General features: G+C 45.3%; 1 protein-coding gene across 1 annotated transcript; it reads right to left on the bottom strand.

Annotated features, from left to right (window-relative positions):
* Positions 1 to 11205: 11205 nt before the first annotated feature.
* Positions 11206 to 13151, bottom strand: GPR84 (G protein-coupled receptor 84). The gene is made up of 2 exons (XM_066612814.1): positions 13119 to 13151; positions 11206 to 12405 (listed from the first exon to the last, which is right to left on the bottom strand). Exons 1-2 carry the CDS (start codon positions 13149 to 13151, stop codon positions 11206 to 11208), a joined length of 1233 nt encoding a protein of 410 aa, XP_066468911.1.
* Between the last annotated feature and the right edge of the window lie 10588 nt (positions 13152 to 23739).

Here is a 23739-nt window from a genome sequence, read left to right as displayed (position 1 = left end):
CAGGAGGGGCATGGGACGACACCGGGTTACAATGAGTCCACTCCTGGAGGGCAGGTCCCCAAAGTGGTGCTAGGAGACTGTGGTTTGACCCCTTGATCATTGGCTTGACCTTGTCCCTCAAGGGTCATCTCATCGCCTATGCTTTTCAACACATATATGAAACTGCTGGGGATGGAGGGCTTTGGGCTGTAGCATCATCATCAATATGCAGATGAGCCCCTGCTTTACCTCTTGTTTCCATCTGATTCCAATGAGGTGTTTTAGGTCCTGAACCAGAGCCTGGTGGATTGGGGATGCTCTTCACTCTGCTGCTGCCACCACCTCCCTCCAGCCTGCCACAGATGCAACCCCATTCTGATCTACTTTCCAACCCCTAAAAGTGAGCAGAAAGTAGATCATTCACCTTCTTACTTTGCTCCAGGTAGAGTTTCTTCAAACATGGATGTGCAGGTCTTCCAGTTTGAATTACAGGGAGCGTGAGAATGAAGTTAATTTGCACAGTCCCTTTATATTGAACATGGAAATCCTGCACTTCTGCAACTGAAAAAAACCCACACAAGAAGCATGGCAAGAGGCTGCTTCCCCCCCTTTTTTGCTGGTTGCAGTCCCTAAGTTTTGTAACTCCCTGCCGCTGGAGGCTTGTTCAGCCCCCTCTGTTGAGTTTTCAAAACAGTGTAAAATCCTTCTTTTTTCATTTCAGTCGAGTTAACCCCCCCCCCCCCGGTGTTGTGTTTGTGTGTTTTATACCCCACTGCTCTTTGATGGAGAAAAAAAACCTACTTTTGGGTAGTTTTGTGTTTGTTTTTCATTTTCTAGTTTTCATGATGTTGTTCTGTGTTGAATCGATAGTTTTAATGATTGATTACATGTGGCACCTCAGAGGCCCCCTTAAGGGCCAAAAGGTGAGATGTAAATACCTAAAAATATATAAATATAAAATAAAAATCCTGCATTTTCTATAATTCATTGAAACTACTGTACTATACAATACCGTACTGTTATTTATAAAATCTATTTTGACCGTCCTGGGACACCATCTAAATTTTCTGCCACAGACACCAAACACCTTGGGAAGGAGTGGGCTCCCAAATATCACGTTGTGCATTCCTTTCAGAGCCCCATTTAATTTGGATCCTTCTAGTTTAGTGTGGTTTTGAGACCATTTGGATTCTGTGCAGTTCATTTTGGGATGCTTTCAGAAGGTCCTGATACATTTCTCAGTGGTTCCTGATAAAGCCTTTTGCTCATGCTACCCACTGAAATAAGTATATGGCCATACCAGCATATTCTTCCCATGTTTCCCTGCCTCCCTTTCTTTCCCCTTCTTATTTATCTTCTATCTGTCTAACTCGTAAGCCTCTCAGGGCAGGAACCTCTTTCATTCAGCATAAAGTAATAATAATAACAACTAGGTATTTATCTACCGCCTTTCTGGTCATCGGATTACTCCTCTGACTTTATTCAAGGCGGTTTACATAGGCAGGCGTTCCTAAATCCCTCAGGGGGATTTTTACAGTCATAGAGGTTCTCTCTTTCAAGAACCAACAACATTTCAGAATGGATCTTCCTGGTTTGGTCTCATTCTGGCCTCCAGTTCTCCCACACAGGCTGACAAGCAGTTCCATTTCTCACATGGAGGGCAGCCAAGATGCTTCTTGTTCATACCAAGAGCAGGTGGAATCACTCAGCTCTGCTTCAAGATCTTGCCATTCTCAGCCGTTCAAGGAGCTGCCGGTGTCCTCCAACTGGCGACCTTCTGATGTTATCTTTGGGCTAACGGAGGCTCTACCCTCTAGACCAAACCTCCTGCCCATAAAGTGCCATAGACACTTTATGGATGACACTGTATAAATACTAATAATTTTGAAAAGTACCATACATTCATTTTCTGGTGTTCTAAAAAAAATCTTTAAACATTAAAAAATGTTTTTACTTTGTTTTTTGCTGCCATTTGTGTCAGATTTTATTATTTAAAAAAATACTTTCAAAACTAATGGGTAAAAAGCGGGGTTCCATTTCAGAATGAATAGCAAATGTAGCAATGGGTTCCATCTAGTTTGTTTTCCATTTGTTCCAAAATCAAATTCTTTCCTTCTCCCCTTGCGCTTATAATATACGGATTGTCCACTTTAGGGACAAAGGTTTGATGCTTTTATCAGCTGTTTGACAGTCAAAAAATCAGCAGGTGAAACTTTCTCCAACAGTGCCAGGAAAATCATCACCTTTTATTTCAACCTTTGATGCTGCTGGTAAAGGCATGGAGCCTTTGTTATAAAGGACTGTCAATCATTGGTTGGCTGGCGCTTAACAGACATGGAAAATATCTGATACTTTTGCAACAGTTGTGCATTCCCCCCATCAACGCTATGATTACATGCTCATGCCCCACCTCTCTAAGCAGTGAAAACTTCCAAGAAGTGCAGCACAATCAGGATTCAGGTTTTCTTTGGAGGTGACAAGGAGGGACAGGGTTGTAATCATGGGGGACTTCAATTATCCTCATATTGACTGGGTCAATTTGTGTTCTGGTCACGATAAGGAAACCGGATTTCTTGACGTGCTAAATGACTGTGGCTTAGAGCAGCTAGTAACGGAGCCCACCAGAGGGCAGGTGACTCTGGATTTAATATTGTGCGGTACGCAGGACCTGGTTAGAGATGTAAATGTTACTGAGCCATTGGGGAACAGTGATCATGCTGCGATCCGTTTTGACGTGCACGTTGGGGGAAGAATACCAGGCAAATCTCTCACAAAAACCCTTGACTTCCGACGGGCGGACTTCCCTCGAATGAGGAGGCTGGTTAGAAGGAGGTTGAAAGGGAGGGTAAAAAGAGTCCAATCTCTCCAGAGTGCATGGAGGCTGCTTAAAACAACAGTAATAGAGGCCCAGCAGAGGTGTATACCGCAAAGAAAGAAGGGTTCCACTAAATCCAGGAGGGTGCCCGCATGGCTAACCAGCCAAGTTAGAGAAGCTGTGAAAGGCAAGGAAGCTTCCTTCCATAAATGGAAGTCTTGCCCTAATGAGGAGAATAAAAAGGAACATAAACTTTGGCAAAAGAAATGTAAGAAGGTGATATGGGAGGCCAAGCGAGACTATGAGGAACACAAGGCCAGCAACATTAAGGGGAATAATAAAAGCTTCTTCAAATATGTTAGAAGCAGGAAACCCACCAGAGAAGCAGTTGGCCCTCTGGATGGTGAAGGAGGGAAAGGGGAGATAAAAGGAGACTTAGAGATGGCAGAGAAATTAAATGAGTTCTTTGCATCTGTCTTCACGGCAGAAGACCTCGGGCAGATACCGCTGCCCGAACGGCCCCTCCTAACCGAGGAGTTAAGTCAGATAGAGGTTAAAAGAGAAGATGTTTCAGACCTCATTGATAAATTAAAGATCAATAAGTCACCGGACCCTGATGGCATCCACCCAAGAGTTATTAAGGAATTGAAGAATGAAGTTGCAGATCTCTTGACTAAGGTATGCAACTTGTCCTTCAAAACGGCCAAGGTGCCAGAAGATTGGAGGATAGCAAATGTCATGCCTATCTTTAAAAAGGGAAAGAGGGGGGACCCGGGAAACTATAGGCCGGTCAGCCTAACATCCATACCATGTAAGATGGTGGAATGCCTCATCAAAGATAGGATCTCAAAACACATAGACGAACAGGCCTTGCTGAGGGAGAATCAGCATGGCTTCTGTAAGGGTAAGTCTTGCCTCACAAACCTTATAGAATTCTTTGAAAAGGTCAACAGGCATGTGGATGTGGGAGAACCTGTGGACATTATATATCTGGACTTTCAGAAGGCGTTCGACATGGTCCCTCACCAAAGGCTACTGAAAAAACTCCACAGTCAGGGAATTAGAGGACAGGTCCTCTCATGGATTGAGAACTGGTTGGAGGCCAAGAAGCAGAGAGTGGGTGTCAATGGGCAATTTTCACAATGGAGAGAGGTGAAAAGCGGTGTGCCCCAAGGATCTGTCCTGGGACCGGTGCTTTTCAAACTCTTCATAAATGACCTGGAGACAGGGGTGAGCAGTGAGGTGGCTAAGTTTGCAGATAACACCAAACTTTTCCGAGTGGTGAAGACCAGAAGTGATTGTGAGGAGCTCCAGAAAGATCTCTCCAGACTGGCAGAATGGGCAGCAAAATGGCAGATGCACTTCAATGTCAGTAAGTGTAAAGTCATGCACATTGGGGCAAAAAATCAAAACTTTAGATATAGGCTGATGGGTTCTGAGCTGTCTGTGACAGATCAGGAGAGAGATCTTGGGGTGGTGGTGGACAGGTCGATGAAAGTGTCGACCCAATGTGCGGTGAAGAAGTGAATTATATGAAGGCAGTGAAGAAGGCCAATTCTATGCTTGGGATCATTAGGAAGGGTATTGAGAACAAAACGGCTAATATTATAATGCCGTTGTACAAATCTATGGTAAGGCCACACCTGGAGTATTGTGTCCAGTTCTGGTCGCCGCATCTCAAAAAAGACATAGTGGAAATGGAAAAGGTGCAAAAGAGAGCGACTAAGATGATTACGGGGCTGGGGTACCTTCCTTATGAGGAAAGGCTACGGCGTTTGGGCCTCTTCAGCCTAGAAAAGAGACGCCTAGGGGGGGACATGATTGAGACATACAAAATTATGCAGGGGATGGACAGAGTGGATAGAGAGATGCTCTTTACAATCTCACATAACACCAGAACCAGGGGACATCTGCTAAACTTGATTGTTGGGAGGGTTAGGACAGACAAAAGAAAATATTTCTTTACTCAGCGTGTGGTCGGTCCGTGGAACTCCTTGCCACAGGATGTGGTGATGGCATCTGGCCTGGATGCCTTTAAAAGGGGATTGGACAAGTTTCTGGAGGAAAAATCCATTATGGGGTACAAGCCATGATGTGTATGCGCAACCTCCTGATTTTGGAAATGGGTTATGTCAGAATGTCAGATGCAAGGGAGGGCACCAGGATGAGGTCTCTTGTTGTCTGGTGTGCTCCCTGGGGCATTTGGTGGGCCGCTGTGAGATACAGGAAGCTGGACTAGATGGACCTATGACCTGATCCAGTGGGGCTGTTCTTATGTTAAGAAATCACTGGAGGTTTATGGCATCTTTGTAATATTTGCTTTATTTATAAATATACCGGCTTAGGAACTGGATGTGCCAGTCCCTCCTCTTATGCAGATGTACCTGAAAGTCCAGATGAAGCCTTCCATTCAGTATCTTCAGGGAATTAAGAACCTGCAGCTTCCTGGTTTATATAACAAAAGCACTGGCTGGCCCAGCATTCCTGACCGCTAACCTGGTACAGTATGAACTGTTTTGATCTTTGAATCACAGCATTCTAAATGAGGTTCCTTCCAATAAAAAATGTGCCATAAAAACGTGTATGAGGTAACTGCTTTTTATAGGCTTTAAAGATGTCAGATTTGAAGCTTTGGTACAAAGCATCAAGGCTTTTGGTTACTGCGGAAAGAGTCAGGTTTTGAGAGTGTGCCGGTGGTTTGAAGGATTGTGATGAAGGGAAAATTCCACCATGTGACTTCCTCCCTTTCTAGCAGCGCAGTGCTGGGAAAAGTCATACATGGTGAAATTTGGCTTCAATTCTTCTGCAAGGGTATACAAGACCCTCTAGGTCTGGATTTGGCAATCGTAGTTCTAGTAGTTGGGGCTGACTGGGGCTTTTCCTGCCCTCTTTTGACAGGCTGATTACATGGTACATGCAAATGTGTGTGACTGACCCACCCTCCCCCCAATGCCATTAAAAAAAAATTAATCAGCTTTGAGAGAGTGGAGTTTAGACTGAAGTGGGGAGAAAAGGTAGAAGGCATTGTTTTGCCTCTCAAAATCACCCCAGCAGTTTTCCCTTTACAAAGTTCCAGAAAATGTGGCTGTGTTTGCTTGGGGAAAAGGGCTAACCTGCCACTCCTCTTCTATAAATAACTCATTCCAAAAGTGCTAGTCATGTTAAAACTGGTACTAAGGTTCAGTTCTGGATAATTTAGGTGTAGAAATGTATGCTAACTGGGCAAAGAAGCACTTTTTCAAGTAGTGCTCCTCTTACATTTAGCAGGGGGAGAGTAACTGTTCCTTTTCACCCCAGCACAGTGTCTTTTCTAGTGGCTGTTTGCTAGGGTTTGCCTGCCTCTTTTTAGATTGAGAGCCCTTTGGATCAGGGGCTACAAGTGGCCCCCCGTATCCACAGATTCAGTTATTCATGGATCAGGTCTGGGGCCCCCACTGCATGCACTCCCCCTGCGCTCACCTCCAGAGGTGAGGGGAGCGTTCACCCATACCTGCCATTTCAGCTATCCACGGGGGTGGGGGTGGGGGTTCTGGAACAGAACTCCTGCATTTAAGGGGGCAGGCCTGTACTTGATTTTTCTCTGTAAACCACTTTGTGAGCTTTTTTGTTGTTGTTGAAAAGCGGTATATAAATACTCATCATCATAATAGAAAAACACCTGAGTTGTGGGGAAGTCAGAGAAACCTTGGGCAAGGATCAGGAGAGGCATGATCTCAAGGCTGGCTCCAGGTTTTTAGGGTGCTCTTGGCAAACAGTCCTCCATAGGCCCCCTCTTACAGGGGTTGACTCTGAGAAGGGCACTCTTTCATCCCCACACAAAAGCTGTGGGCACAGTGTTACAAAAAAGGGCTGTTATGATTTAAGGGGAATTACCCTTTTGGAAACTTCAGGATCACAGGCTAGATAACAAGACAGCGTAATGCAAAGAAATTCCTTTTTAGCTTGAAAAGAGACTGGGAGAAAGATAACTTTCAATAGGATTGTATTTTATTGCAAAAACACACAGGTATACATAATGCACATGGAAAATTGATACTTAAGTATATGTTTCTAGTACTTGTGTCTAGTGTACCTAGCTTCTGGTGGTTGCATGTGAGCAGTATTTGGTGCATCCGAGGAGATCAGAAAAAGGGAAATTTATAGGGGAGGATTTTAGGGGTTCCTGGTCTGCATAACCCAGTTGCTGACTAAAGATGGGTAGAGAAAAGGGGAGAAAAAGGGGGGAAGCAGGGAAAAGGTTCTAGACGCAAGACCTGTCCTGAGGAGCAGTTGGATGGGAGGGGGGAAGAGTCCTATGGAGGACCTCTGCCTTGGAGGGCAGCCAGAGAGAGAGCTAGCATGTGCCAGCCTTCTCTTAAAAGGGTTTTTGCTGACCTGAATGACCCGGATGTGGCCTCCTGGATGCGCATGCTTACTACACACAGTGGGGCACGTGGAGCATGTAGGAAAAATAGGATGATCAGGGAGTCAGCTATCAGCAAACGCTAGCTTCCTGGGGGGGGGTAGCTGGCTGTTCAAATCTGCATACGGTGATTAAGCAGTGATTGAAACAACAATAGGAGACATTTAAGCATTGAGACAACAATAGGAGACATTTACTCTTTAGACTTGGTTGCTAGAGTCTTTCTCCCCTAAGGTGTTTGCATATATAGTGATTAAGAGACACTTCCAGTGTCTCTAGAGAAAAGGGTAACCTTGTGACTTGACTCCTTTGTGGCCTGTATGAGAAGTTTTAGGCCTGCATGATATTTTAGTCCATAAAATCACAACTTGGAAGGGAAAAGGGGATTTTCACGTAACAACAGATGTAGTCTCAGGAATCAGCAGTGGGCCCTTCCATAATTCCGGCACCGGCTCTGTGTGAGCGACATATAAGGAACATTCCCATATAGCTGCCTCCCTATTTAGTGGGGACCCTTCACAGTTATTTAGCAGAATGGTAAATCCAACTTTGTGTTACTTTGACACCTTGGAGTTCTTTCTCTATCCATCAGTAAGGATTGCAAGCAGATCCAAACAACTGGAAGGGCTTGAAAGCAAGCTGAATGAAATGACAAAGTACAAACAAAGAGGAAGAAAAAGACTTCCTGTTGCTTCACTGTAACCTTGTTCCTACTCATATGTCTGATTTCTCCTCTGCACCAGTCTCACTGGCCCTAACCATGCCAATATTTATTCAGCAAGAGATTGTACATTTCCACACACATTGGCACCAAGGAAACACCCAGTTTTGCCCCAAGGACAGATTGCAGGTCCATGAAACCAAATACTTGTGGTACATATTTGGAGTAGTTATAGCCGCTCATTGGTGCAGTCAGGACGGATGATCTGTCCCTCCCTTGGTTTACATTAGACTCCAATAACATGAGCAGTGGTGGAAAGAATTCACCTGTTTTCTGTCACCCAGGATGCCACCTCTTCTCTGGCCCTGTGCTCCTGTGCCTTTTACATCAGACTACTCATGCACAAATTAAACAGGGGATGCTTCCTCTGGCAGAGAGATAATAAGAAGGGGAAAACTTCCCCTACTTTATTTGTGCTCAGGAAGTTTTACAGGCACAGGGCTTGGGTTTGTTTGTCATGTGACAAACAACACATGGTCTCCTCATACAGAACAAGCCAAACTAAAGCAAAATGGAATTGTGGGAATAAGGCTGGCCAACCATTTTCCTTCTGGTGGGGCTCATGTGCCATCAACAGTTGTGTGGCAGCCACAGATTGAATTGGGTGACCCCCCCATGGTGGTGCAGAAGCAGAAAAAAGGAGGCAGCTCGAGACAGCACAAAGCATAATGCTAGGAAAAGCTTCACCTGTGGAACTTCTGCATGCCAAGCTGCCGTCAAAGCCACGAGAGCAGCTAGAAAAAGTGGTAGTTCTGCTTGGCTTGATGTATGTAGCAGCTCAGATGTGCATGACCCAATCCTATCCACAATTTCTCAGAAGCAAGACCCACTGAGCAGAAAAGTGTCCCAAGCAAATGCCCATATGAGTGTTTTGAGCTTGCACAACAGTCACTTTCCTCAGCTCAATTCTTGAGCAATTACTTTTAGTGGTTACTTGTGTCACATAAGAACCCACGGCAAAGCAGAATCCAAAGGAGACACACAAAATCTGGACTTCAGGTCACTTGGGACTTCAATTATGAACTTTATTAAAGGTTTATTAAGGAGCATCAACCAATAGTTAAATTACTCATGTTATAAATTAATACATGATAAAATAATATATTCAGGGACATATGTCCATCCGGACACTTGCTGGAGCCCACACTGGCCCGACGCAACTGCTCTCAGCGTGAGGGCGACTGTTTGACCTCTTATGTGAGCTGTGGGATGAGGGCTCCCTCCACTTCTTGCTGTTTCGCGTCTATGATGTAGTAGTGGCAGCAAAGGAAAGGCCAGCCTTGATTTGTGCAAGGCATTTTATAGGCCTTGAGCTATCGCAAGACCTTCATTCATAAATATAAGTTCATCTTTAATATATTCATTTATGTAAACTTATTCAAATTTTAAATGTAAATTAATTCTTTTTTCCTCCGGCCCCCGACACAGTGTCAGAGAGATGATGTGGCCCTCCTGCCAAAAGCTTTGGACACCCTTGCTGTAGCTCAACATTGCGTACTCAGACTGGCAGGGGTACTCTGGGGCCTGAGCCAAGGATTTTCCCATTGCCTACTATCCATTTAGATTCATGTAAAGAGTTTAAAAGAAACTGAAGAAACTTGTGATTGCTGCTTGGAGATCTCTTACTATATGAATCGGAGATGGTGATAGCATGGATATGGGAGTTGATGCTAGCATTTGGGGGCTGATAGGAGAGCCTTTAGGGCCACAGTTCCCAAACTCACCTTGGTCACGGTGCCCTTCTTTCATGGCAGCCTCATCTTCTCAGCTCTCCCTGACACCACCATCTTGTCGTATGAGATTTCGTGCAATCTCAGCATGATGACAGCACCCAGGAGAACTGGGAAGAAGAGACTGCTGTGGACATCCTGTGGCGCCCCTGTGAGTTTGCCTCAGCACCCTCGGGCACTGTTGGAAACACTGTTTTCAGGGTTTGTTGCTTCCAAATATTGCCTTCATATAGCCCCACCTCGCTTCTTCTGGGCCACGTGAGAGACTAGCATGTACAGGAGGAAAATCGAAACAGAATTTCCCTATTACTGCCTGAGCAGTATCAGCTAAGCAAAGAGGAGCTACAGTTCTAAATCCACTGCAGTGTGGTAGCTTTTGAACCCTCCACCAAGGCATCTCTGGAGAGCACTGCAACCAAGAGTAGCAGCTGGTCTCTGAGTTAATGAGTACCAAGGAGAGGAAAAAGGATATTCTCCATGTGCTCTGCAGAAGAGAAACATTTGCTGAGTTCCAGCCCAGGTTACAGAAGCAAAATACCATGTGTGCACACAAAAATTGTCCTAATGAAAACCTTACCAAATCATAACCAGGGATGCCAAAAAGGCAGCCTTGACAGAACAGGTCTTGGTTTGCAGTGATTCTCAAAAAGAGGAGGATAGGCTCTGAACTGGTGTGGAGTGGACACCAAGAATGCATCTGCCTGGGTCCCTGCTGCCTTTATTTGGTGCATGTGTGGAAAAGAAAGCATGCCAAGCATATTTGTACTACGACACAGGTAAGGAAGGCTCAATTTATGTTACTGTTTAACATCCAGGAGACAATAATATGCTAAGCATGCACACACACACACACATATATATAGGTCTCTGTATGTATCTCTAAGTGGTACTCTCCAGTGGTACCAATTAATTTAGTGTAGCCCTAAATTTTGAGGTTCGGTACTGGGTAAAATAGTCATATACCAAGGAAAGCATATCTCATGCAGCTGGTACCCAAGGCAAACCAAGGAGAACACCTCAGAATCCTCTGTGACATTGCAAAGGCTCACAGGACAAAACCCTCTTTGCAACAGAACCATCAGCCTTTATTTGGTATCACCATCCTTCTGTAGACCCTTCCATCCCTAGACCTGGTATCACACTTCAAGACTATTGGTTATTATTAATCATTCAGGGCTCAGGTGATCTTGGTCATGGTTCTGAGTTGAGGCAGTGAGATAGGAAAGGTGGCTATTTAGTGAGACATGCAAATGCGTGACACTATATTTATAAAAACAATCCCAACAAACATCCACAACATGCATCATGCAAACTAGGCAACACGTGAGTATCCATGCCCATTCAAACAAGAGCCCAGAGGATGATCTTGGCAAGGCCAAACAGTTCTTCTGTCATCTTTTACAAAGCCAGAAGGGAGATTTCCTCAGTTTCAAGAAGTGGCCAAGGGCCTCGTCAAAGACTGGGAATCGTCCAGTGTGACATCTTTCTAATGACGGCCCACCTTAGGACAAGCCAAAGTCAGAAGAGAATATATCCACGGAGGGAGCCCTGCTACCAGTTAGCAGCACCTGTGGAATCTCTGTGTGAAACTGTAGACCACATTCCTGTAGGCCTCACGGAACGGACGGTTCATGGCAGCATAAAGCACTGGGTTTATGCAGCTGTTGAGCCACGTGAGGTTGGCAGCAATCATGTGCAAGACAGTCGGAGCCTGGTTCCTAGCATCAAAAATGTTGACCAGCAGGAAGGGGATGTAGCAGATAACAAAGAAAAGGAAGACCACAAAGCACATGCGGGTCACCCTGCGAAATTCTGTGTTGCTGTCCTTGGGCTGGCTTGTAGTAGTTCTCTTAGGTGGAGCCACAGGCTGAGCAACAGAAGACGTTCCGCTATTCTCTGAAGTGGAAGGAAGAGGGGTCTTTGTCGTGGGTGCTGAGGGCAGAGCATCACAGGAATGCTGGGAAGCAACTCCACTGTCTGCCCCACTATCCAGTTCTTGGTACCGTCCTGGTGTGGCTGAGCTGGTTCCAGCAACATGGGCTCCCTTCAGGCTCGCCTTCTTCAGCTTGTATTGAACCAGGGCCTGGGCAGCACTCTTGACTTTGCGATGGATGAGGAAGTAGAAGATGCCCACACAGCCGAGGCCCACCACAAAGTAGAGGCCCATGAGGATAGTGGTGTAGGGCCTGCCGCGGATGCGATGGAAACTACAGGTGCAGACTTTGGGCACCAGCACATAGGCAGACCACAAGGGAGCAAAGCTGGCAAAGCCAATCACCCAACTCATCAGGATGATGAGCACCACTCCAAGGCGGGAGAAGATGCGGTCAAAGAGGGCAGTGTTGGCGATGATCAGGTAGCGGCTAATGGCAATGAGGCAGAGTGTCAAGATGGAGACCGAGTTGGAAACAAAGAGCAGCATCCCAAAAACACGGCAGAAGTCTGCGCCTGCCCGCCAGTGAAGATGTAGGTAGGAGTCCACTGAAAAAGGTTGTAGGAAGGTGCAGTACAACAGGTCTGCCAGCGTCAGGTTGACGATGAGTGAGTTGAAGCGTGTTTGCAGCTTGGTTTCCGCCGCGTATGCCAGCAGGGTCAAGATGTTGCCAACTGTGCCCACAACTGTGACCACTATGCCCCAACTCACAGACACATAGCGGTAGCCAACAATGGATGGGTCGTAGCAGGAGAAGTTGTCAGCCATCTTGGGAAGAAGTGCTTCCAGGATGTGCTTTTGATGGAAAGGTTGGGAGCTTTGCACCTAGAGGGGATGGGAGAGAGAAGGGATCAAGCAAAAGCACTGGAACATGTGGCTTTCCAGAACCAATTGGCAGTGACTTACAGGCAGGCAAAAGAAGTACTTCTTCCCTGAATAGTTTGTGGGAGTCCTAAGTGATGTTTTGTTCAAAAAGGAAGATGACAGCAATTCATGGAGAATAAGGCTATTGGTGGCTCTTAGCTGTGTAAAATAACTAGGGATGGAAGATCCTCCATCTGGAGGAGGAAGATCCTCTGATGACCCAGTATAGAACCTTGTCTCTGTTCCAAGGGCACAGTCTAACCAGTTCTTCTCAGAAGTAAGTCCAATTTTGTTCAATGGGGCTTACTCTCAGGAAAATGTGGTTAGGATCACAGCCTAAGGGCGCAATCCTAATCCCTTATGTCAGTGCTTTCTAGCGCTGACATAAGGGCAGTGCAGCTCTGAGGAAAGGGAACAAACATTCTCTTACTTTGAGGAGGCCTCTGTGAGTGACACCCAACTGCAGGATGCAGCAAATGTCCCATTGGCATCGCTATGCCAGTGCTGGAAAGCACTGACCTAAGGGGTTAGGATTGAGCTGTAAGTTTCATTGGGGTCACAGTCAGACAACCAGATGTCCCAGGGAAGCACACCAGCAGGGTAGAGTGGAAATTGCTATTCTCTGATTATAATTGCTGACCATAGCAAATGGTCATCAGTCATACCCTTCTTACCTGAGCTGTTGACAAACTCTGCTTCGAACACATTTTTAAATCAGATCTGGGATTTCTTTATACCCATTTTGGGTTATCCAGTTGAAATCAATGAACAATTGAAATGAGGTCACAAAGGTCTGAAAGGAGTCTGACCTTTCTAGAAATCTCTAGGTCCTGGTGCTCATTTCATAATGCAGTAGGAACCCAGACCACTAGAGCCCAACACTCACCCAATGAACAAACCAGGGCCTGTGATGCTCCTTCTGGTGTGGATCAGACCTACATAAAATAGCAAGTGTGGTGAGAGTGACAAGGTGGTCCTGATCCAAGCTGGGAGGGCATAGCAGAGATCTTGAGGCAGAGATCTTGAGATCTTGGTCAGTGACATCAAGCCTGGATGTGCAAATCAAGGATTCAATCTAAAAATAATATCCCTGGATTACTGACTCCCTGGAGGGACCATTCCTCATCGTCACTGCATACAGCCATTGATGGACGTCCTCTGTGACTTGTCCCCATCACTCAGTTTTCCTCTCACTCCCAGCAGCCACTCCCCATCTGCTTGACTTCCAAAGCCACTTCTGACCAGTCTGAGTTAGACCCAGGGCAATTACTCTATTTTCAAATAGTGAGGGCTGACTGTCTATCCCTATCCCCCTTGGCCTCTTCTCCACCCCGATGGGCTCTTGCCTTTTGATGTCAGAGACTAGGGATGTCTTCTATTTACTATGCCTGGAGTGACAGGGCTTCTGTCTCAACTGGGGTCTCTGCCACAAAGCACAGAAGAGTGGAGCCCAGCAGCGGGTGTATGTAGTGTGAGTGAGAAGAGGCTTCCTTGCCAACCAGCCAGGAGCCAGAGGCCTGCTACTTGGCTTGCATACACTGGGCTCTCTCTGATTAACATCCCAGCTTCCTCCAGGGAAGGGAGATCAAAGCACAACCCCATTCTTTCCTTCTTAGGCCTAATTGGGACGTTGCCACGGAAACAGACGTCTCCAAATCTTGCCTAATTGACTCCATCCTCCACCTAGTTGGCTCCCTTTTCAAGTCTGAGATGGGATGCTGTGGCGGGGTTGGGGGGGGGCGTAGGCACTGGAGGCATGTACCCCCAGGAATTCCAGTGAGACATCCTCAGCTACTGGGAAAGGCAAAATGGGCCTTTAAATAACACTACCAGTGTGGAGTCTGTTACCACACAGCACTTAAACATGCATGCCCCGTCTTATGATGAACAGGAGATATGTATGGTGCTATGTGTTTCAATTATTGGGGCTGCCAACTGACCAGAAAAAAAGACTGTCCCAGCCTTCTGTTGTGCCTTAAACAGCAGCTTGATGCATAGAATTCAGCAGGGAAAGCTTTTCACAGCACGGAGATAAGCTTTTTCATATATTAATGCCTGAAAAAAATCAAACCACTTTTAAAGGTGCAGGTACAAGTGAGAGCTGATAAGTTGGCAACCAGAGCTCCAGTTTCAGAGATGGCTTTTGCAGCTCCCAAGGGCACAGTCTTGTTGTGGTTCCCCCTCCCCACCCCTCCCCACAAGCTTGCGATCTCTCATAAACAGACAAGAGCAAGAGGGAGGTCTGGGTGGTTTTTAAAAAAGGCAGATATGAGTGAGGTAGAGAGAAGTGGCTTGACAAAGAGGAAGGGTCTGGGGTTGCTCAAACCTTGCCAATGCAGAACAAGAATACAGCAGTAACCACATTCTGCTGATCCAAGGCTAGAGTCAGAAGCTCTCATCAGCAACTAGTTTTCCAAGAGGGCCACTCAGAGAAAGCCACACATTAGGAGTGGTGGGTCATCAGCCTCACACCTTAAACTGGGATGCTGGTTCTATTCCCCCTACCACTCATCACTTTCGCCACACTTTTTTTTAAGATGAGCAATGCATGGAGGCCTCCTAGATGTGACCCAATGGGTCTCCGATTAACCCATTTTTGCCCAGCCCACAGGTGTACACATTTGGTCCCTGTTGTGTATATGCAATGTTGGTCAGAAATTTAATGACCCCAGGCTAGTGCCAGTCCTTTGGGATGCTGAGGAGTTAGAACAATTGCACAGGCCAGAGCCTAATCACCTGATAACAGCAAGATAGTGCGATGTCTTATTTATTTATGTATTTATTTCATATTTTAATACTGTTCTTCCTCCAAGGAGCTCAGGGTGGTATACATAGTCCCTCCCCTTCTTTTGTGCTCACAACAACCCTGTGAGGTAGGCAAAGCTAAGAGTGCTTGGCCCATGGTTACCCAGGAAGCTTTATGAACCTGGATCTGCCAGGTTTAAACACCACAACCACTATGCCGTCCTGGCTCTCCACCTTTCATACACGGAATAGCAATGCTGAATTAATTGCTGACGGAATTAGTGCAACTGACTGACACACTCTCTCTCTCTCTCTCTCTCTCTCTCACACACACACACACACTTTGTTGTGTGTTGCGCTTTGGGTGTTGTACTGAGACCTGGAAGATCCAGGTTCAAATCCCCTGCTCAGCCCTGAAGCTTCCTGGGTGACCTTAGGCCAGTCACACTCTCTTAGCCTTGCTCATCTCACAGGATTGCTGTGAGAACAAAAGGAGGGAAAGAACTATGTACACTACCCTGATCTCCTTGGAGGAAGGGTGCTATAAAAATGTGATCAAACAAACAAAGAGCTCAGGGAGGTACACATGATTCTTCCCTCTTCCATTTTATCCTCACAACAACCCTGTGAGACAGGTTAGGGCAGTGTTTCTCAAACTGTGGGTCAGGACTCACTAGGTGGATTGTGAGTGAATTTCAGGTGGGTCCCCATTCATTTCGATGTGTATTTTATTTTTAATATATTAGACTTGATGCTACCATGGTATGTGATATGTGACTGTCTTTGAGGAAATGTTACAGATCTGAACTTTTAAAAGGCTACTATATATATGCATTTAACAATGAGAGTCAATGGAGCTTATTCTCGGGTAAGTATGGGTAGGATTGCAGCCTTTGGAATACTTGGATAATTTTTTTAAACAGATCAGCAACTGCTTGGGAGGGTTAGGAGGGTTCTTCTTTCTTTTAATAAATAATTTTTTTTAACTTATTGTAAACTTTTAATTTACTTAGGCTGCAATCCGAACCACACTTTCCTGACAGTAAGCCCCATTGAACAAAATAGGACTTACTTCTGAGTAGACCTGGTTAGGGATGTGCCCTTTATTAATTTGATTTTATTTGATTTTGTCATATGGGCTGTGTTAAAAAGTTTCCTGCTTGATGATGTCACTTCCGGCCATGACATCACTTTCAGGTTAGTGACATTACTTCTGGTGCATCCCGACAGACTGTCATTCTAAAAAGTGGGTCCCAGTGTTAAAACGTTTGGGAACCATTGGGTTAGGGAAAGAGAGAGTGACAGGCCCAAAGTCACCTAGGGAGCTTCACCATGAAGCAGAGATACCGATCTAGGTCTCCCTGGTCTTAGTCCAACACTCTATCCACTACAACACACTCTCTCACTACACCACACACTGCTTTCTGTTGCCATCCATCTGTTCTGTCTTCAGCCATTACAGTTGTCTTGGTTGATTTGGCAGAAGCTGATCTCATGGCAGCTGCTGTTGGGCAAAAAACAAACAGCTTCTTTTTTTTAAATAAAAAATAGCCACAAGAGCTGGGGACCAGACAGACTGTGGGAGGAAAGGCAGGGTACACTGCTGGAGGAGATTGCTGCCTTTTCCCTTTCAGGCAGAACTTGAAGCAGTTTGTTGGAAAATGGTTGACAGCCCATGCACAGTTTCAGGGGAGGGAAGCCCCAGCATGTTCAATCGGGCTTACATCTCAATATACTTTGGTTACAGTGCATGCAAAAGAGAGACAGGGGACTCAAAGTCGACAAGAGACATGGAAGAGAAGGCAAGATTCTCCCCTAATCCATTGACTAGTTAGGTAGAAAGGAAGCCTGTGCGAAAGGAAGGCTGTTGGAATCTACTTGCAAAACATTCACATTAAGCCTGTATGGGTTCATTATTTTGCCAGATACATGGACTATGACTGCAGAAGATACAAATAGGGCTGGATTTACAACAAAGCATATGCAGGGCTCTATCTCTCCACCCCCCTCCCCCAAGCCCACCTGCCTTTAATAGGGGCAGGGCAGACATATTCAAGCTCTAGGGTAGTGTTTCTCAACCAGTGGTACGCATAACACTGATGCTACTTGAGGTGGTGTCTGGTGGTACACTTGGGACCCCCAGATCCCTGCCACCTGGCAGCAAGACCAGCAACGTAATGCAACAAGCAGCAGTAGGAGGCCTGGCTCAGCAGGCAGAGCTCCAGCCTGCGTTTTTTGCGCATTCGAAAAAGCCCTCCTGTCCGCACTGATCTTCTTACCAGTGTTTGTTGCTTTGCATCTGAACTCCCAATCCAGAAGTAACTGGCAATGACATCACCGCAAGTTACTTCTGGTGGTACTTCCGATAGGTGGACCGTGTGAAGTGGTATGGCAGGGGACAGACATTGAGAAATGCTGCCCTAGAGTCCTTCCAGTGCAGAAAAGCAGTGAGGAGAGAGGGCATTACCTGTTGAATGCCTGCCAGTCACACAGCTCTTCAAGGCACACTTGGTAAGGAAAAGGTGTTCATTATGCAAGACTGGATGAGCACCCCCCTTCCACATTCCAGAAGTACCATGCAGACGTACTATAAATGGAATGGCTAAGTACAACCTGATTCTAACACCCTTACCTTTTTCTCCAAGACCAAGCTGAGCTGGACCCTAGGAAAAAGTTATTGGCCTGGTAAAAGGAAGAATCCCAGACTTGAATGAGACAAACCTCGTGTTCTTGCACTTGCAGAAACGTAGCCACAGTCTCACTGGCAGTCCTCCAACTCCAGAAGGGCTGAAGAACTGCATACAATACTAAGAATCTAGGCATTACAATCCTATATACATGTTTATTTGGCGGGAAGTCTCAGCATGTTCAATTGGACTTTCAGGTAATTGCACACATGATTGCCACGTTAATGTTAGTGTAGGGTCCCCTAACTGGATCCCCAAAGTCTATTTTCCTGCTACTGCATACTTATTCTCCTCCACACTCTCAGCTGAATCATAGAACTGTCAGAAGATAAGGAACAAAACATAGTAATCTCCTGAACCCAGGGCTTAAACTAAGCCAGGGTTCTCCCATGGCTTAGGCTTAGAACCTTGCTCCATCAGTAGTATTCAACCCTGGAACATGTGAGATAATAAGGAAAAATATCTTCTAGGCATGTGCAAGAGCATTCTCTTGTGGCTAAAGGACCAAACTTGAGCTACCTAGGAGCCACATGTCTACATCTTTTATTGGCCCCATTCTTGTGCCTATCAAGAGGCTCTTATTCAGAAATTTAAGTAGAATTTCCATTTTGGGAAAGGCTTCCATATACTAAGTTTATGCAAATGAGAGCACTATAAGATACAGAAGCATGACCAGAAAGCCTGGTGGCACATTACTGAGTTGCCAGCTGATCAGAAAAATATGACCCTGGCCTGCTCTTGTGCTTTTAATAGCAACTTGAACTGCAGAAATCAGGAGGTGAAGATTTTTACAGTACAGAGATAAGTATTATTGTCACTTGTTATTGTCTGTACAGAATGTAGATCATGCTGCTGTTAAAAGTTCAAGAGCAGTAGACTGTAAGAAAAGCTGGCAACTCTACTTGTTAGCTCCCCCTGTCAAACCAATTCTGAAATATAATGAGACATAGCATCTCCAAGAGACACAGAACGCTGCAGAAAAGAAAGCAGAGGTTTACAAATTCCAAATTTTCATTTTGTAATATCAAAAAAAAGACTGATATGGACTTACTGTGCCAAGCTGAGAGTGTCTGTGCTGTCAGCAGTAGGCAATCTGGCACAACTGCCCAGTGGCGGTAGATCTTGGTGCCCTCAACATTCGAGGCAGCTGTTTATAAAAGTTTGTGATACCTTGCATGAGAGAAGAAAAACTCCCAAGTTTCCAAACACCCTGAAGCAACTTCCTTTTTTCCCCCAAGGCGGGCAAATGCTTACTGGCAGGACCTGTATATACTTGTGTTCTGTATACACTTGTGTTCATGGGCTCTAGCTGACTCGCCCACAGAAGCTTCAAGCAGAGATTTAAACAAAGGTCAGAAAAAAGATTAAAGATTAACACCAACTAGTCTAGGGAAAGGCAGAGAGAGAAGAAAAAGGTGTTGGTCCCAGGCGTAGAGATAAACAATGACAGTTAGCTTGGGACATTTGGCCAAGTGTCCATCTATGGACATAAGTATCAGTTCAGTGAGTATGTTAAAGATTCTAAGTAGAAAGTAAACAGGAGGCTGCAGGAGGCAGGACCAGATTAAGGCTGCAGAAGCCGCAAAAGGTTCATTTCAGATTGCTGTTCTCCCTTGCAGTACAGATCTGCTCCTCTCATTTTTCTCCTGTGCAGCAATGATTAAGATCACTTTTTAGCAGCCAACTGCATCTCTCCCAAAGCTGTGAACGGCTTATGTGACTGCCATTTCCTCCTTTTTCATGGAGCATTAGGGTAAGCTGGAATGCAAGGAAGTGTATTGAAATCATTGTGCCATTATTTCTTTCATTGTCAGCAGGTGGTGCTATTGTTTCATTTAGCTATGCAGTGAGATGTACTCTGGCTAAAGGGAACAGCAAAGGCAACTTTCAACACAAAATTGAGGCAACGCGCAACCCACAAGTGACATCCGGCCCATCAATGCTTCTCTCTCCCATCCCACAAACTAACAGATCAGCAAGCAAAGGAAGAACTGAAAGACTTCCATTCAGTACACAAGCTGAAAAATTTACAGTTTAAGTTTCTCAGTCATAAAATGTTCTCAGATAAGATGCCTGGCTGCTGGCATTTTTCTTGAAAGCACATGTTTCTGTATGCTCACATTCTCAGCCATGCAGTTAATCAGATCTTTAAAAAAAAACAAAACTCTCCAGACAGTTGATTACTTGAATACCAGTAACATGAGTAAGCCTATCACGAAAGATTCAACCTATTGCAGCAGCTAAGAGGAATGGTGGGTCAAAGCAAATTGATAATGAACCCTTAAGTACAGGCTTGCTCCACCAGCCTGTCATTTTCATCTCCAGTGAAAAATCAGAGTGGACTATGTTAAACTCCAGATGAGACAGGACACAGATAATAGAATAAAGTTAGGGCCTTTATCATAGGCAGGTAAGAAGCAGAATAACAAAAATAAAAGCACATAAACTTAAGAAGAGCCCTGCTGGATCAGGCCAAAGGCCCATCTACTCCAGCTTCCTGCATCTCACAGTGGCCCACCAGATGCTTCAAGGGGCGCTCAAGATAACAAGATACCTGTGTCCTGTTGCCACTTCCTTGCATCTGACATGGATAGCCTACTTCTAAAACCAGGAGGCTGTGTATACCCACCATGGCTTGTGACCTCTGAGGGACTTTTTATCCATAAATCTGTCCAACCCCCTTTTAAAGGTATCTAGGCTAGATGCTATCACCACATCCTGTGGCAAGGAGTTCCACAGATTAATTACACACTGGCTAAAGAAATATTTTCATTTGTCCGTTCTAACTCTTCAGACACTCAGTTTTAGTGAATGTCTCCTGCTTCTGGTATTGTGCGAGAAGGGAAAAAACATCCTTCTATCCATCCCATGCACAATTTTATGGTTGCAGAAGATGCAATTTGACAAAATGCCAAGTAAAATACAATAATGCTTGAAGAAGGTCCCTAATGAAGCATGTCCTAAAATACCAGTTTTATTTCAACACAAAGAGAGAGAAATGATTTAAGATGGGGTCCTTCCAGACAACCACAATATTGTTCTAAGGCAGCTGTGCATCAAATCCACATGAAAAAGCTAAAGAATGTTGCCCGTTTATGAAATGACTAACCATATGGCTCAATACAAGTGTAGAAGAAGTGTATGTGTGTATGTGAAGAGGGATACCTAGCACCCCACTACTCTGCAGGGGAGGAAAAAAATATCAAACACACCCCAAGAGGTCAAGAAAGGCAAAGCCAAAAATTGTGGATTGCTGGGCCAGGTCACTTCTGCTTTCACCACTGTCACCCACTCTAAGCCTGATCACACTTCCTTTGCTGTGGGGATGCTGGGAAGTGCAATTTCCTCCAGCCTGTGCAAAGGAGTTAAAGCCACCAAGAGGCACATAAGGGGGAAGGTGAAATCATGACCCACAATCAGCTCTGCCTTCTCAAAGCTTCCTTCTCCACTCCTGTCTTGTCTGTGCAGTGAGCACATTGCTCATATGAGGCCATTCCTCCAGATTCCCACAGTGAACTGTTAGTGCACTTGATCATATTTCTAACCAAATTTATTTTATTTATTTATTTATCTGACATATTTGTATTCTGCCTTTCCCATGCCAAAGCAAATGCCCAAAGTGACTCACAAAGCAAGACGTGCTAGAGCTCAGTTCTGCCTGCAAGTCACACCTTCAGATCAGCAAGAGCTGATCTGAGCCACCCCCCACCCAATGCATGTGTGTGGCCATCAAACTGACAAGGCAGTTTCTTCAGCTTCAGGTCTTTTCTGTCAGTTTCACCTGGGGCGGTGTAAATGTAAGGACCACAACCAGGTGTCTCACCAGGTGAGACATCAGGGCTGCAGGTTGATTGCACTGGGAAGTTTGCACTTGATCACATTAGAAGCTAAAAAGCATGGTGATAAACCAACATTTGACAAAACAAAACAAGACAAAACAGGACGGGACGGGAAGGATAGCGTGGATATGCAACAGTTTGCAATGAGCAGAATCAGGCTTTTCAGAGTGAGCAAATAGTGTCAATACCACAGTCAAGGCTAGTGTGGAAGGAGCCAATAAATACCAGTAACATGAAGTTGCAGCCCGAAAGCTCATTCTATGGTTAGTGCACAGTACAATTCTCCAAATTTTTGCAGTCCCAGGCAGGCAGTATTAACTGGTGTTTTGAAGTGGGTGGCCATACATAACTCAGTTCAACTTGTTGAATCACAAGCTTTCATAGGTAAATGGGTAACAAGAGTTGCGAGGCAACCGCAACACAGCCCTCTCCTTTCTAGGACCCAAGCACCCTCAAGAAGACACAAGGAAAAACTCTGAGTGCGGGTGCTGTCTGATTGCATTCAGTTGTAGAGGTGCCAGTCACCCTCAGAAAGGCAGGCAGGAGCATCACCTTCTTGTAAGTGCAGGGAGCAATGAAAGCCTCCTCAGAACATGTGGACACTCCTGAAGATAACCTGGTGGGAGTGTCAGGCCCCTGAGGTGAGTGGTGTCACCCTCAAGCCTAAGGAGAAAGGGGTAGGGGGCAAAATTCCCGGGGCCCAGGCTTCCAGGGGGTCCAGGTCATGACAAAACAAACTATTGTAAAACAAATTTATTACAAAACAAAAATAAATTTGGGTACCTCAGTCTTAACCTTGCTCCATGCCAAGTTAAAACTGTCAATTAAAAATGTGTTTAAAGAAATGTAGTAGCATCTGGTTTGTAGGAAAATTTAGGAAGGGGGGCCCCCATCAGGTGTCTTGCCCCAGGCCCAATGCCAGCTCTCTGTGGCCCTGGACACCAGTATGGACTCCAGTGGAGACCTGCAGGACAAGATCTGAGAAGAATCTGAGCTGGTTTGTGAGAGAAAATAAGGGGAAAGAAGGAATAGAGCCATTCAGATGAGACAGTGAAGGAGCCAACGGTGACTTTCTGATTCAGCTTCATTCAGTCCTCAGCCTGCAACAGCAGGGACTCTACAAACAGTGCATATTTGACAGATTGAAGATCTGCAGCTGCAGCTAACCTGTATCAGAGTCCTGCATCAATTCCAGGTCTGACAGACTTTGGCCTCATTCTCACCGAAATGTGCCAAGACCATACTGCCTCAGACAGCAGGCAGAGATTCATCTAGAGATGTTCCTCCAACATAGAAAACAAGATCCCCATGTGTAGAAAAACAGAGATCAGGAAGAAGGCCTCTAGACTCAACTAGCCTTCTCCCTGAGATGCTAGTTTTCTGTGTGCAGGAATTTAAGGAGGGGCCTTAAATTGGATAACATTAAAGTATTTTTATACTACTACGTTGAAAAAAAATAAAGCAAGCTTCAATAAACACCCCACCCCCACAAAAAAGTAAGCTAGAATAAAACAATCACATGAGCATCTCAAGCAGTACAGCCCTGACATGGGTTTACTGTCTGAGTGAGAATTCTGATTGTCAGCCTGCTGTCAACGAGGTGAAAAGGCTAGTACAGAGCCACTTTAATGAACTTAAACCCTACAAATTACTTGTATTGGTCTTACCTTTGTATTGCGTGTATGTTGAGCCTCTTGACCCTTCTCTCCTTTTTGTTAAGTTCTTTTAGCTTCAGATAAGTCAAGTGAAAGAACTAGAGCTGTAAAGGAGGATGTTTGGTTTGTGGGATAATCTAATACTAAACTGTTGTGTAAAGTTTGCTCACACTGTTGGAAACTGAAGACTAGTATACATCCATTAAGGGACCCTGGCACTTCTTTGCCCATCCCACGTCATTTGTGGGTCTAGATCCCACAGTTTCTCCGTAACAGGAAAGAAAAATGAAGTTCGCATTGAGTGGGCCCCTTAGAAAACAGCCCCTCTGGCCGAGTCATGGTTAGGGAGGAGGAACCCCAAGACTGAGG

The sequence above is a fragment of the Tiliqua scincoides genome, chromosome 2 (assembly GCF_035046505.1).
Source record: "Tiliqua scincoides isolate rTilSci1 chromosome 2, rTilSci1.hap2, whole genome shotgun sequence".
Classification (NCBI taxonomy): domain Eukaryota; kingdom Metazoa; phylum Chordata; class Lepidosauria; order Squamata; family Scincidae; genus Tiliqua; species Tiliqua scincoides.
Note: the sequence above shows the minus strand (reverse complement) of the source record. Positions and strands in the feature narration are given on the sequence as shown.